The sequence below is a fragment of the Macaca thibetana genome, chromosome 2 (assembly GCF_024542745.1).
Source record: "Macaca thibetana thibetana isolate TM-01 chromosome 2, ASM2454274v1, whole genome shotgun sequence".
NCBI lineage: Eukaryota > Metazoa > Chordata > Mammalia > Primates > Cercopithecidae > Macaca > Macaca thibetana.
Window position 1 is genome coordinate 99,335,206 of NC_065579.1, and position 15,901 is coordinate 99,351,106.

General features: G+C 45.4%; 2 protein-coding genes across 4 annotated transcripts in view; both read right to left on the reverse strand.

The window, feature by feature from the left end:
* KIAA1143 (KIAA1143 ortholog) overlaps nt 1-15,901 on the reverse strand; it is a 940,736-nt gene that overhangs the window by 370,801 nt on the left and 554,034 nt on the right. The gene's annotated exons all lie outside the window — the stretch shown is intronic.
* Nucleotides 1-15,901, reverse strand: part of CDCP1 (CUB domain containing protein 1) — a 63,141-nt gene that overhangs the window by 24,577 nt on the left and 22,663 nt on the right. The window contains exons 2-4 of the mRNA XM_050780508.1: nt 9,546-9,755; nt 4,792-5,154; nt 3,221-3,589 (exon numbers count right to left, since the gene is read on the reverse strand). Coding sequence (XP_050636465.1) covers nt 3,221-3,589; nt 4,792-5,154; nt 9,546-9,755 — 942 coding nt within the window. The remainder of the gene's footprint in view (nt 1-3,220; nt 3,590-4,791; nt 5,155-9,545; nt 9,756-15,901) is intronic.

A 15,901-nucleotide genomic window follows, 5' to 3' on the forward strand; every position in this document is an offset into this window, starting at 1 on the left:
GGACAGATAAACCCATGTTGTGTGAAGAATGCAAACCACCCATGTGTGTACTCCTGGGGTAGTGGCTTTGGTCTGGGTAGTTGTTCTCCTGCTTCTGGGGACAAAGGAAGGTCAAGTTAGGGCAAAGCCTGGGTAGGACTCAGAGAGGTGCAGCAGTGAAGGAGTCGAGGGGGAGACTAGCCCCAAGAGGTTTCCTCTAGCACTCACAGGAGAAGCAAGGGCAGACGCTCTGACCCAAAACTCAGTCCCCTCTCCCAGCTTCTTTCTCAGTTCCAAGGCTAAGAAAGCAGGAGCAGCACATAGAGCTCTTCTAGCAGTCATGAGTGGCATACACCATCAGCATAGATGGGGCCTCCTGCGCAGCCTGAGAAGGGCCAGACTCCGCCCAGTCTCCCCTTGGTATTCCTACCAGCCTGCGGTCCTTCCACCTTCACCATACACCATTGGAACTCCCTCCATGAGTGATTTGCTGCATCCTACCAGTCATCTCTGGGCCACAGCCTAATCTCTTTGTTTGGACAAGTGTTGTGTCTTTCTTTTCTTCTCTCTCTTTCTTTCTTTCTCTCTCTTTCTTTCTTTCTTTCTTTTCTTTTCTTTTTTTTTTAAGACAGAGTCTTGCTCTATTGCCCAGGTTGGAGTGCGGTGGCCCAATCTCAGCTCACCACAACCTCCGCCTCCCGCGTTCAAGCGATTCTCCTGACTCAGCCTCCTGAGTAGCTGGGACTACAGACATCTGCCACCACGCCCGGCTAATTTTTTGTATTTTTAGTAGAGACGGGGTTTCACCATATTGGTCAGGCTGGTCTCAAACTCCTGACCTTATGAGCTGCCCACCTTGGCCTCCGAAAATGCTGGGATTGCAGTCGTGAGCCACCGCGCCCGGCCCGTGTTGTGTCTTTTCTAACCCTGCATGCCTGCCTTGACTTAGAACCCTGCAGGAAACATTTAAAGAGCGCTCACTACCTGCCAAGCACTGTACTACCTCACACTGTCCTCACAACACCCCGATGAGGACAGTCTTACCACTTCCACTTTACAGATGAGCAACTGGGTCACAAAGAGGTGAAGTGACTTGCTCATGGTCAAAGTAAGTGGGGGAACCAGATTCAAATCCACGCAGGCCAACTCCAGGTCATTCCCCTTAACCATGGGGCTATGCTGCCTGCAGTACAAGCTGCCCACAACAAACTTAGCTAATGAGAGAGAATAAAGAATGGGAGCTGGGAGTGGTGGCTCACACCTGTAATCCCAGCACTTTGGGAGGCCGAGGCAGGCAGATCACCTGAGGCCAGGAGTTCAAGACCAGCCTGGCCAACATGGTGAAACCCCATCTCTACTAAAAATACAAAAAATTAGTTGGGTGTGGTAGCAGGCGCCTGTAATCCCAGCTACTCAAGAAGCTGAGACAGGAGAATCACTTGAACCCAGGAGGTGGTGGTTGCAGTCAGCTAAGAGCCAAGGTCATACCACTGCACTCCAGCCTGGGTGACAGAGCAAGACTGCCTAAAAAAAAGAGAATGGGTCAGACAAACGTAGGGGCACAGGACTGGTTTCCTTGGGCTAGCCCTTGAAATTTAGGGTCCACATGGGGGTTCAGAAGATTGAGATGAAGCTGCCCAGAGATCAGAGTTCTCAGGCAGTCCAGCCCAACCTAAGTTTATCCCCAAAGGTATTTCTGCCACCAAGTCCACTCACTCCTCTAGAAACAGTGCAAAGTTAGAGGCCTTGACACTGCTAAACACCTCTCAATGGCAGTTACTGCCCTTTAATCTCAGCGCTAAATCCATATCCTTCTTGACACTGTTTATAGCATGTTTAACAATTTGATTAGTTTTAGAAATCAACCCAGCTGATGTTACAGTTAACAGAATTAATCTGAGCTTCTAAGCAGCATTCCACCATGACCATGGCTGGTCTGGGACTCCTGACCTCAAGTGATTTGCCTGCCTTGGTCTCTTGCCAAAGTTCTGGGATTACAGGTGTGAGCCACCGTGCCTGGCCCCATGTATACATATCTATACATAGATATACATACATACATATGGACGTTTCCAGGGCAGCACCAGTTGGGCAATCCCTCTAGTGGATCCCACACTGCCATTTTTCTGATGCTTATCAGCCCTACAAAAATCAGCAGCATGCCACTCCACACTCCCACTTAATTTTTCTGGCTGGCTCTGCCTACTTCCTAGAAGTAAATAATAGTAAAAGCAACAATGAGAATCAGCGCTCTGGACAGCGCCCATCCTCAGCACACATCAGACATGTCCTGGTTCAAGACCACTTGCCACAACTCACTCCTTCACATCATACATGAGCCCCAGGAAGAGCCACTCTGAGTTCATTTTGTATCTTTTATCTCAAAATCTGTACTACACCCCTCAGGGCCAAGACTGGGGTGAGGCAAGCCAGGCACCCAGGGAGCAAAGTTTAAGGAGGTGCTCACTCTCAGGGGCTGACCTTGCAGTTACACAACCCCGGGAGTGGGTACCTCCTCAAATATTGCACCCTGGGCACTTTGCCTCACCCTAGTCCTGGCCTTAACTCCGCTCCTCTATGTTCATGGCATCTCAGCAACATTTGTGGAATGATGTCCAACCTAATTCTCATCACCTTAACTGGGCTTCAGTATGGGCCAGAGCACAGGCTCAGGGCTCAGAGCTTGCTCTGCTCTTGACAAGCTGTGTGATGTCAGGCCAGTTCCATAACCTCTCTGAACTTTCTGGTTTCTCATTAGTAAATGAAGATAATTCCCACCTCCCCTACAGAGTTGCAATAAAGATTAGCTGAGATTGTGTAAGTGGCACGCTTAACCCAAGATGACATGCAGAGTATGTGTCCATAGTAGGGGAGCTGAGCCATAAAACTGTAAGTTCCCATCATCATTGCTGATGGTGCGGGTACATCCTCATTCACATTGCGGGGTCAAGACATAAGATCTAGAACATGACCTTTCAATGCCTTGGTTAAAAACAATTTAGCATCTTGAATGCAAGATTGCTTTTTATTGTGCTGAAATGGAACTACATACCAGGTGTTCACCAACGAGCCTGTCTTACTGCCTAGCAACCCACTTCCTGAAACTCTTCCCGGGTCCAGAGTCTAAGTGTTTCAGAAGCCACAGGCGAGAAACAGGAAGGGAGCCTCACCCCAGGCGGACTACCCAGGAAACAGCGAAGGTGCTGGAGGAGGAAGAAAAAGGAAAGTAGGGCTCACTCACTGCTTTCATTTTGTGGATGTTGGACCAAAACTTGGAACTGCAGCCGGAGGATCCCTGGGTTTTGGGCATCTTGGTCACAGCCTTGCAGGGAGAGGTTGAAGTTCCCCGCCATGTTCCCAGGCTGCTTGTCCTCCAGCTTGAACACCTCGGGGTTGGTGGTGGAGCCCGGGATGTAGTACTCAACCCGCTCCTCCTTCCTCTCGCAGTTGGAGAGGTTGAAGTTGAGGAAGGAGACGCTGGCCCGCAGGTGTGCAGGAATGACAAACTGCCACGTCATGAGCTCATCCTCAGGGAAGCCTTCTGGGTAGTTGGCAGACATCAGGGTTGCTGAGCCTTCACCCTCAAACACAGACTCGATGATGCACAGACCTATTGGGAGTGGAACCCAAACCAGAAAGAATAGGGGGCAATTAGACCCCATCCTGGTTGTCTGCAGCCGAGGGGTGGGGATACAGGAAAAATGACTGCAGTTCTCAGATCCTGAGCAGAGGGTCTGGATACGGTATATTTGGACTCAAGGCAGAGATTGGGAATGCAGACACATCGGTGGTGTGCGAGTAAATATTTAATAAGTGGTCCAGTGGTAAAGGGGAAAGCCCTGACTTATAGCATCTGCCCACTTCCATAATGGATGTAAATACTCCCACCATGGCTGATTTCAAACTACCAACACCAGGTGACTGAATGTGGAGTTGGGTAGTAGCACACCTTTATGTTATTCCCTCTATACAGATACGATGATACAAATAACCCTGACAGCACAGGCAACATTAAAATAATTAGGAAGTGATGAGTTTTGAGTATTTATTATCTTTGTTTTTAAAATAATTTATTTAATCATAAGTTAATTTAATTTTATTTTTTATAACGGATCTGTTTCACACAGCTCACAAAACGCCTGAACACTTAACAGTCAGCTCTCTGCCAGGCACAGTGGCTCATGCGTGTAATCCTAGTACTGTGGGAGGCCAAGGCAGGAGGATCACCTGAGGTCAGGAGTTCAAGACCAGCCTGGCCAACATGGTGAAATCCTGTCTCTAATAAAAATACAAAAATTAGCTGGGCGTGGTGGCGCATGCCTGTAGGAGAGCTGCTTGAACCTGGAGGTAGAGATTGCAGTGAGCCAAGACAGTGCCACTACACTCCAGCCTGAGCAACAGAGCGAGACTCTGTCTCAAAATAAACAAAAACAAAAAACAGCTTTGATGAGCCAGTGTGAGTGAGCTCTGCACATCACTGATACGTTTACAGAAAATGTGAAAGAGATGGAAGACAAAGAAGTTAGAAATGAAGCAATCAAGGTGGGTCTGTGAACCAATCCTTTATCATTTTTTTGAAAACAAGTATCACATGCAAAAAGGATAAAGAGAATCACCCCGTTTGTTTAACAGAGAAGAGGGGGTTCACACTAGGAATGAGTGACCCATGTTATTTATAGAAGAGCAGGATCTTCCTTTATGGTATTTAGATCGAGTCTTAGAGATTTGCTGACATTTGGCCATTTCTGACCTAGAACAATGATGATTTTGTGTGTTTTAATCTAATCAGATAGTGGGGAGGGGCTTGCTCACGTTTTATAGATGAGCGGTTTGCAATGCTGAAGCCGGAGACATTTCTGGGGTGGAACCATGGTAGGTGTAAGGCCATTTTCACTCCTTCTTGCATCTTGATCCGGGACACAGTGCCATTGCTGCAGAAGGTTCCGATCCTGACCACGGTGGCATCGATTCGGCCACTGATGGAGTAAGTGACTCCATCTGGGCAGCTCTCACCTGGACCAATCTGCCTCAGGCGAGGGATGGAAAACTGCAGCTCTAAACCGATGCTCTTATGGGCTTTGACGTCCCAGATGAAAGTTCTGTTGAGGGTAGGCAACAATGATGTTGAGGGCTGAAGCTGAACCTCCCCAAAAGGACATGGGCCCGACATACAGTCTGAAAAACAGTCACAAAAGCAATTTTGATCACAGATGCTCCAAGGCCCCACACCACTCCTCCTCCACCACTCAGCCCCCTGTAGTAGACTCTCTGGGGCTCTGCTCAGGTGGCCTTTACCAGGCAGGGGCACCCAGGCTCCAGGTTCTGTGAGTCTTAGTGGCCAATGGCTCACAGATATACAGATATACCCTCCTTCAGGGAAGTTCCTCAGCTGGGGGGAGCTGCCTTGAACCAGAAAAGCCTGAGAGGTGTTGCAGCCCCTCACGCCCATCCCAAGGGAGAGGTGCTGTCTATAGTCAATAATGGCCTCCTGCAGGAATTAAAAAGTCTGACCTCGTTGCTTCAAGTGAAATAACCTGGGTATGCCATTCATACTCTGGAGCCCCCATGGGGTCAGGCTGAGGCTACCCTTCAGCTAAAACCACATCTAAACTCAGCTACATGCCCTGCTCTATCCTGCTTTCTTCACTTCTGAGACCACTTTCTTGATCAATGACTTAAACAAAAAATCCCTGTCTCAGGCTCTGCTTCCAGGTCACCAGACTTGAGACATCTCTTAACTACTGTGATTTCCAGATTAAGTTCCTGGGGTCTAGTGGGTGAAGCCAGAAGGAGGGCATTTGCAGCAGAGTCTATGCTTTGGGATCTCCTACTTCTCCTGTACTGAGAGAGTCACGATTTCACAATTTGTAGAGCACAGTGCCAAGAACCATCCTTTAAAACTGGTTTTCCCATCAACACATTCATCAACATAGTGAATACATTCTGAACGTGCAACTCCGCTGGACGGCTGGAACCTGGCGGCGCCATTTCTCTTCCTGTGCTGCTTTAATGCTGGTATTTTATAACCACTGCAGTTGAATTTCTTTTTTTAAGGCTAACAGCTAATGACATCCTTTGATATATTTGTTTCCTAAGCCTTTTAAAACAAGGCAAGAAACATTGTCATCAAGGAGGAAACAAGAGGAAGGCGAGGGGAAGAAATAGAAAGTAGGCAATGTAACATCAAGGTTTTGTTGTCTTGAGCAGGGGGCATCTGAAAGGTGTGAGGGACTCCGGCCTCCGTAACAATAATTTGTGAATCTTTTTTTTTTTTTTTTTTTTTTTTTTTTTTTTTTGAGACGGAGTCTCAGGCTGTTGCCCAGGCTGGAGTGCAGTGGCGCGATCTCGGCTCACTGCAAGCTCCGCCTCCTGGGTTCCCGCCATTCTCCTGCCTCAGCCTCCTGAGTAGCTGGGACTACAGGCGCCCGCCACCGCGCCCGGCTAATTTTTTGTATTTTTAGTAGAGACGGGGTTTCACTGTGGTCTCGATCTCCTGACCTTGTGATCCGCCCGCCTCGGCCTCCCAAAGTGCTGGGATTACAGGCTTGAGCCACCGCACCCGGCCAATTTGTGAATCTTTACTGCTGTTCTATTGGGGTATTTGAAAGTACTGTCCACTCAAAATAGAATTATGGAGAATTTCAGATCAGTCTTAGATGTCTGAGGTCATCCAGACCTCTGATTTTTGCAAAGCAGTCATGGATCCAGGTGACTTGGGCTGGCACTTGCAGCAAGTACACGGCAATCCCAGATCCCAGGACGAAAGCTCAGGCTGTGTTTGGTTAACTTTTTCTTGTCAATGCACTATGCTGTCTAACCAATAACACAGGGTTAGATAACATGGTGACTAAGGTGACTAAAATTAGACTTTGCATGTTGGTAAAGGTAGTACCTATTTTAGGACCTCATGGAAACTTCGATGTTTATATCAAGCCACCTCTTTCTTTCAAAAGCTGGCCTCAAGTGATTTTCCACTCACACCTCCAGTGTGCCCAGGGCAACATCAGTTGGCTCTGGCTAGGTTCTGTACTCTTGTGGGAACACTTAACTCTAGTAAGGCAGTGACTCTTAGCTCTGGTTCTACCTACAACTCACCTGCGGGCAATTTAAAAACTACACATGGGCCATCCCAGGGATTCTGATTTAATTCTATAGCAAAATCTGGAGTCAAAAAGCCCCATCTGCCAACCTCAGCTCTGTCACCAGCCCTGTGACACTGCAAGATCAGGTTATGAAAGCAATTTTTCATGTGATGCTAAGAGCTTTGTTTTTTAGGATGAACGCACAGGTAAGAGTAGTCGAAATGAGCGGCATGTCTCGGAATCTTCTCCTGTACTCTGTCTGGTGCAAACATTTTGAATAACTAAAAAGATTCCTGTCCAGAGGATGGAGAAGTATTATTTCTGAAGTGATTCACAACTCATTTTTCCCAGCAGAGTTCTACTTTCATTAACTCTTTTTTCTTCTTTTTTTTTTTCCTTTTTGGAGATGGAGTCTTGCTCTGTCACCCAAGCTGCAATGCAGTGGCACCATCTTGGCTCACTGCAATCTGTCTCCCAGGTTCAAGTGATCCTCCTGCCTCAGCCTCCCAAGTAGCTGAAACTATAGGCATGTGCCACCATGCCTGGGTAATTTTTTTTTTTTTTTTTTGTATTTTTAGTAGAGATGGGGTTTCACTATGTTGGCCAGGCTGGTCTTGAACTCCTGACCTCAGGTGATCCACCTGCCTCGGCCTCCCAGAGTGCTGGGATTACAGGCACGACCCACCACGCCCGGCCAACTTTCATTAACTCTCATGGAACTATTCAAGAAGAGATGAGAAGAGAGATGTCAAATTTTATCTGATGTTTCAGAATGACTGTTCAGAGAAGGCAATGAGGGGCAGGCAGGCGGACCACTGGACCTGATTCAGTGTCTAGATTTATTATGTTAGAAATGGATATTTTCACACGTTGTGAGCATGGGTTTTTACTACATAGTAAGCCATGTGGGCATCCTAGGATTGAGAGACCAATTGCATTCAAAGGGTTGACTTGTGAAATGTGTCATTTGTTACATTTTTCCTTTTTCAAAGTGGAAGTCACTTTACTGGTTTAACTGATTATAAAAGTAATGTATAGTTGTTTTAAAAACAAACAAAAAGACAAGTAGGTGTGGTGGTGTGTGCCCAGCTACCCCAGAGGCTGAGGTGGGAGGATCACCTGAGCCCAGGAGGTTTGAGGCTACAGTGAGCTGTGGTCACCACTGCACTCCAGCCTGGGTGACAGAAAAAAAAAAAAAGGGTGGGGTGGGGTGGGGTGGGGCAGGGAAGTACAGAAAAGTATAAAGAAGAAAATATCACCTGTTCCCCTCTGCTATCCCCTATAGAGCAGTATAAAGTTAGAATTTTGGAGTTTTGGAGTTTATCCTCCAGACTTTGGGTTCTGTATGATTGTGTGTACATGTTTGTGTGCATGTATGTAAGTGTGCATATGCACATGTGTGTATTTAATGGAGTAGCATCAAACTATATAAACCATTGTCCTATTATAAGCTGCATTGTTTTTAATGGAACAAAACTATTTTGGGCATCTTTCTATGTCAAATACACAAACTTACTTCATTCTCTTAGTAGCAACACACCATTCCACTGGTTTCTTAAATACATCAACTTTCTGTTTAGTTCTGTAAAAGCTTCATTAAAATTTTAATTATAATTGACTTAAATTGATAAATTAATATAGGGGAGAATTTACACTTAAAAATACGTAGGTTTTCTTTTTTTAAAATTTTTTTTGAGACAAAGTTTCACTCTGTCACCCAGGCTGGAGTGCAATGGCATGATCTTGGCTCACTGCAACCTCTGCCTCCCAGGTTTGAGTGATTCTCCCACCTGAGCCTCCCGAGTAGCTGGGACTACAGGCACGCGCCATCACGCCTGGCTAATTTTTGTATTTTTAGTAGAGATGGGGTTTCACTGTGTTGGCCAGGCTGGTCTTGATGCCCAGTTAATTTTTGTATTTTTAGTAGAGACGGGGTTTCACTGTGTTGGCCAGGTTGGTCTTGAACTCCTGACCTCAGGAGATCCACCTACCTCAGCCTCCTCAGTGCTGGGATTACAGGTGTGAACCACCACACCCGGCCTCTCCTCAACCTTCTGATTCTTTTGTCTTCCATATCAGCCAGATGTTTTTAACACACAAGACGAGCATCACAGACCTGAAGATCTGTAGCTTGTGGGCTTCCGTAGTGCTGCCTGAAGAGCCCATGTGCACAGTGGCTAAGTGCAAAGACTCGAAAGCCAGAGTACCTGGGTTCTTCTCCTGAGCTGCTGCTTACTAGTTGTGCCCACTTAGGCAAGTTCCTCTCTCTGTGAACTTCTCATAGGGCTGTTTTAAAGATTAAACAAATTAAGCTGTGTAAAGCATTTAGAACCCTAACTGGCCACATCGGAGCTAAATTAACTGCAGAGTTTCAGAATAGATCTTACCTCTCTAGCATTAGAGACTGACTTAGCACAGGAAAGACAGGAGGGAGGTGTAGACATTTAAAAGACATTGTCAAACAGCTCACGAGTGCCTACTTACCAATATTTGTCTCGATCTCTATGACAAAGTGATTCTCAGGACTCTGGCAGCTAAAGGTAAAGAGTATTCTTTCTCCAGGCTTGATGGACAACATGGTTGTATGTCTTTTAGAAATGACGATGTAACAGGGTTTTGCCAGCAGAGTCGGGGTCCCCAGCTTTATAAGAACTGTAATGTTGCTTTCTCGTGGCAGAGCAATCTCAAAAGCTTCTGAAGGAAAGAAGGAAAATGAAGTGAGCAGAATGATTTAGGTCTGCAAACTGCTGTGGCCCCCGACCCCAGTCTGATTTAGAGAGGATGCCCTCTCTGACCACTTTGTTCTTTCCCTCCTTTTCTGAGAAGGAGGATGGTACAAAATGACAGTCCTGACCTTAGCAATCAAAAAGAACCATGACGCTGCCGGCTGGTCACTGACGTGTATTTCTTGTTTGCGCTATCAATTTTGCTACAAATTGAAAACAGTATACTGCGTTCTAGATGTCTTGAGCAGTATGCTGTTAGATATCCCATCTGAGCAGTATTAAATGACAACCAGAGTAACCACCACACCTTTTCTCAACATGACTGTAGAACAACGTCTACACACAGAAACCATCCGTCATAGGGAGACACATTTGTCTGCAAAGGGCTGCTGTCCCTTGACCTGGGTGCTTTATATGCCCAGCACATACATACATACCTATGTACGTACGGTAGTGGGGGCTAGAAAAACATTAGCAGAAATTAGATATAATCATATTGTATCGATGAACTCAGAAAGTTAGAGCAAAACAATGCTATTATCTCAGATTGGGGTTTAGTAAAAACACCTGAGCAAACAATATCAAGCAAGTGAGGTGGGGGTTGATTATTAAACAGAATTGTACAAATGTCAGGGTAGGGCTCTGGTTCACAAACAAGCTTAATCTCCTTCCCATTTGCTTTGCTTCATCGATTAAGTGCTCTTAAACCAAGAAGGGAGAGCCACTTTCTCCTTAGCAGCCACTGCCTCTGCCCTATCTTGGATTCTGATTCTGAGTCTCCGGGCAGCTGATGGCCTGGGAACAGCGGGTGATGAGAGGATCCTCTGTAGGTGAATCCTGTGGAGGGAGCCTAGGGGCTCACAGTGCCTCTGTAGTACCATGTTCTGGTACAAACAGCTGGTCGGGATCTGTTATCGTGCTGGCACACAAATGGTGCTTGATAAGCAGTTGGTGAATGAATAGCAATCTAATCAGAAGCTTTTGTTTCCCATCTATTCTTTTTTCCCTCTTTAAAAATTTATTTTTAAAAAATCAACCTTATTGACAGTAATTTACACACATTAAAAAGGACCCACTCATTTTAAGAGTTTTGACAAATGTATACACTCATGTGACCACGACAATCAAGATATACAAATATTTTCCTCACCCTCAAAAGTTCCCTCAGTGCCCCTCTGCAGTCGACCTCCACTCTAAGTCCTTGAAAACTGTCAATGAGTTTGTCCTGCTCTGGAACAAATGCAAATGGAAGCCTATAGTACTTTCCCTTTTGTAGCTGGCTGCTTCTGCTCAGTATGCTTGTGAGATTCACCCACGCTGCTGCATGGGACAGTTGTGTCCTCCTTTTTATTGCTGAGTACTATTCCATTGACAGACTAGGCCATGATTTATTTATCCATGCACCTACTGATTGACATCTGAGTCCTCTTCAGTGTTGGACCAGCCATGCACTATAATTTTACCGTAACTGCTAGCCTGCACAAGACTGGATGGACTTCTGCCAGCCGCCATGAGTGAGCATGCTGTATTCCCACAGCTCAGCAGCTGTATGTGATCACACATGTGGATTTCTGTCACCCTCCTCTTGTGCCTCTCTCTCTATCCTACACTCTGCTCCAGCCCCGCTGGCCAGCTGCTCCTTACATAGTATGGAAATTGATCTCCCAACCTGTGATATGAGTGATATGAACGGTAAATATTTCCCCCAGTTTATCATTTGCCTTTTGACCTCACTTAGAATGGTTTTTCAGGTGCGAACTTTGGGCCTCTGTTCTTTCATTGTAAAATGAAGGGGTGGGGCTAGAATAACTCTACACTCCCTGCCGGCTCTGAGTCTATGACCAGTACCTGAGTAAGTAGGAAGCGACTTTGTAACTGGAAGCATTCCCAACTACTGCTCAGAAGTGACATGTCTCTCTGGGCACTAGGGCACCGTCATGGACAGTTTTATGACTGCAAGAATGCTTAAGTTTCCATTTTTGGAGCAAAACTTCTTGTCTTTCTGGCTTCTGCGTGTAACCCTCTCCACCTTAATCGCTGTGTTCAGGCCACCTTTGCCTTCTTTCTTGAACACACCAACCTCTTTCCCACCTCAGGGCCTTTGCACGTGCTGGTCCTGACACCAAAAGTGCTTTCTCTAGAAAAAGCTGGCTCCTTTTTGTCATTCCGGTCTTAGCACAAAGGTCGCATTTTCCGAGAGGCCTTCCCTGACCAGACCTAAAATGCTCCTCCCCTCACTACCTCAGTCCTCCTGAATCCTGTGCTTCATGTCCGTGAGCTCCTACAGGAGGCGGCAGGAACTTGCCTGTATTTTTTAGTGGTAGCCCCAGGACCTAGACAGTGCCTGATCCCCACGAGGAGGCAAAACATTTCAAGCCCCAAAACAGCTCCATATAAAACTATTAGTCCCTGTGTTCTTGTCTTCACTGCATTTAATTTCTCATAGACATACCACCATTCCCATATTTTACTTTGGGCTAATAAATCCTGGCAAGAACAAGGAACTATGAATCTTTTAATTAATAGCTTGAGAGAGAATACATTCTCCGAGGCAGAAGTTTTATTTACTCAAATGCTTGGTCTTCAAGCAGTGTGGTCATTTAGAATCTTCTGAGGCTGAGGAGTTCTTTAAGACGTCAGATTAAAAATGAATCCAGATTTATGTTCAGAAACCCAGTTGCCAGATTTATATCTGAGCTGTATATTACAACTCTTGTGTTCTTTTTCTGTAATCATGAAAACGTCTGTGTTATTTGTAAAAAAAATTCTTGGAGCACCCAGTCTCTCCAAGTCGGGCTAATTTACCATCGAGTGAAGCTGAGTCCAATCTGAGGCTACAGCCCGCCTAGCTATGTTACCAATTTCTTTCTCATTCCCATTTCCCCTTCTGTCAGCTTTTTTACCCTTTATTTAAACATTCCTGCCCCCATGATCATTATTTTAAATCAGTGCTAGACACTAAGCAGAGCTGTACTGCCTGAAGCTAGAGATGGGGAGAGGAGATGGAGCACCAGGGGTCCAAGCAGACTGTGTAGGGTGAGGGGACTGTTTTGTATCTTGACTATAGCAGTGATTACACCTTGTATACAAATGCCAAAATTCATCAAACTGTACACTTAAAATTGATGATGTTTATTTTATGTCAGCTATACCTTAATAAAAAGAAAAAAGTGTTCAAAAGATCATGTTTTTACACAAAGTAGGCATGTAATAAATTAATAAAATAATACTCATTACCACAGTTAAAATATGGTTTAATAATAACTGGGGGGGGCTAGGTATATGTAATATTTTAAATCTCTTTAACTTAGATTCAGAGAAGACCAAAGTCGATCTCACCAAAATCTCTCCACTCAGTTCTTCTGTGTTGTTTAGCCAGGTTAGTACCCAAAATAATTCTGGGTATATGGCAAGTTATTCTATTATAATAACAGCCAAAGAAAAATGTATAATCTCTCTCTCTTTTTTTTGAGATGGACTCTCACTCTGTTGCCCAGGCTGGAGTGCAGTGGCGCAACCTTGGCTCACTGCAACCTCCGCCTTCTGAGCTCAAGCTATTCTCCTGCCTCAGCCTCCTGAGTAGCTGGGACTAAAGGCACGTGCCACCATGCCCAGCTAATTTTTGTATTTTTAGTAGAGATGGGGTTTCACCATGTTGGCCAGGCTGGTCTTGAACTCCTGACCTCAGGTGATCCACCTGCCTCGGCCTCCCAAAGTGCTGGGTTTACAGGCATGAGCCATTGTGACCAGCCAGAAAAATATATAATCTCTTTTAGAATTTTTTTTCTTTTCTTTTCTTTTCTTTCTTTTTTTTTTTTTTTGAGACAGAGTTACCCTCTGTTGCCCAGGCTGGAGTGCAATGGTGTGATCTTGGCAACCTCCGCCTTTGGGACTCAAGTGATTCTTGTGCCTCAGTCTCCCGAGTAGCTGGGACTACAGGTGTGCCCAAACCTGGCTAATTTTTGTATTCTGTAGTAAAGAGGGGGTTTCACCATGTTGGCCGGGCTGGTCTTGAACTCCTGGCCTCAAGTGATTTGCCCACCTCGGTCTCCCGAAGTGCTGGGATTACAGGTGTGAGCCACCACGCCTGGCCTAGAAATTCATTTTTTAAAGAATTTTGGAAATGATGTATTCATTCAACAAACATTTTCTGGGTTTATAATCTATTCTAGTGACACACTTGGTGCAAATGCCTTAATGATAAAAACAGCCAGAGTCCCTGCCCTTAGGGAATAAATAGCCTAGACTAAGGGCTTACGAATGGTCTGTGATAAAGTTCTAAGCCCCAGTAGGTGTAACAAGGAGTCTGGGAATCTGTACTAGTCTATGGTGAGACGTAGGGATTTTTTTTTTTTTTTTTTTTTGGTCTATGGTGAGAAGTAGGGATTCACTTCTATTTTTTTTCCATATGGAGAGTCCATTGTTCCAACTCTCAGCATTGAATATACCAGTCCCTCCTTCATGAATTACTAATGCTACTTCTGTTGTTTATATTTTTTATTTAGGGTCTAAATAACCCAGATTTTCATGCAAACTCATTTTGCAATCAAGGAAGATGAAACCTTATGAAGGTTAAATGACTCACTCCTGGTAGATGTTTAACATCTTAATATGTTTCTTTGCCCTGGCTGAGATGATCAACCCAGCACGTTCTACTGTCCAGCTGTAGTTTGTAACTATTCTTTGGTGTACCAGACCAGAGAATTTGGGCTTGAGTAATCCCCACCTGGTGTCCAGCTCATAGTTCAGAGGAAACAACTAAGCTAAAGACACATGATAGGCAAAGCTGAATTTAGCTACCTTTCCATCAGGAGATGACTTATAGGCTCTTTTCTAGGGTCACAGCCAAGGACTCATCATCCACATGGCTGTCATTTTTAATGGTGCCCCCCATCCTAAATGATAAATAAGTTAGCCAGAAGGGGTGAACAGGAGCAAGAAGATAATGATTCAACCTTGTACACACTTGAAATATGGGCTCTCTCCTGACTCCCACCAAGTCTACCACTCTAGAGGCACTTATTTCACTGCAATAGAAACAGTGGTAAAATCCCCACTGCTTAAGTAGAGTAACTTGTCAGCTCATTTGATCACAAATGCTTGGATCACATCTCTTTCTTTTGCCTCCCCAGGAATTTGGTATTTCATTGGTCTAATATTTCAGAAAATCATTACCCAGGTTCAGAGAAACTCAGAAATGCTCCAGATTCTGGTGTGACTTTCAGGTCTTATGGGCTGAAAGACATCCAAGCTTTCACTATAGCAGTGCGTGGGCTCCCGGGCTTGGCGCATTTGGAAAAGCTTACAAGGCACAGGCTTGGGCTCCTGAGTCACACACAGCTCTTTTCTTCAGCTCTCCTGCCTCCTGACCTCTCCTTATTAGGACACCTTTGTGAGTATCTGCTTCACCAGCTCCTTCCTGGGCAGGCAGGGATGGGGGAAGAATTTCCATTTGTTTTAATCATCATTCATGATTCATCATTCATTAATCACCATATCACACATCCCTGTTATTTGTTCTCCCTGCCATTCTATTTCTTTGCAATTCTTGATTCTAGTAAGGGAAACTAATGTAGGGGAGGGAATTCCATGTGATAAACACCAGGAAGTCGTTTTTCTCCCAGATCTGTCAAATACAGTTTAAAAGACTGGCAAAGTACTGGCAACTCATCTAAAATTTGTAGATGAATTGGAACAAGTTGCCTCAATTCTGGGTGTGGTTGCCTATGGGACTTGGCTCTCATTCACTTTCTCCATCCAAGGAAGATGGACTGAGCAGCTCCCAGCCAGTGCTGGGCTCAGCCTGGGCACCAGGAGATACATATTAAGATGCATGGTGCCCTGGAGGAGTGCCCAGGATGCCAAGGGAGGCAGACTCAAACCAAGAAGTTTGTGGCTGATCCGTCACGGCTTGCATGCGAGTCAGGTTCCACTTTTGGCCAAAATAGCCCTGTCCTCTCTTAGGAAGAGGTCACATTGCAGACCAACATTCCACTCTCAACAAGTCCAGCAACTGGTGTTTCCTCCATCCATGGGGCAGATCCCTGCTTTTCAGACTGAGCATCAGGTAAGTCATAATTTGCTTTTAGGGGCCAGGTTTGCAAAATATATTTC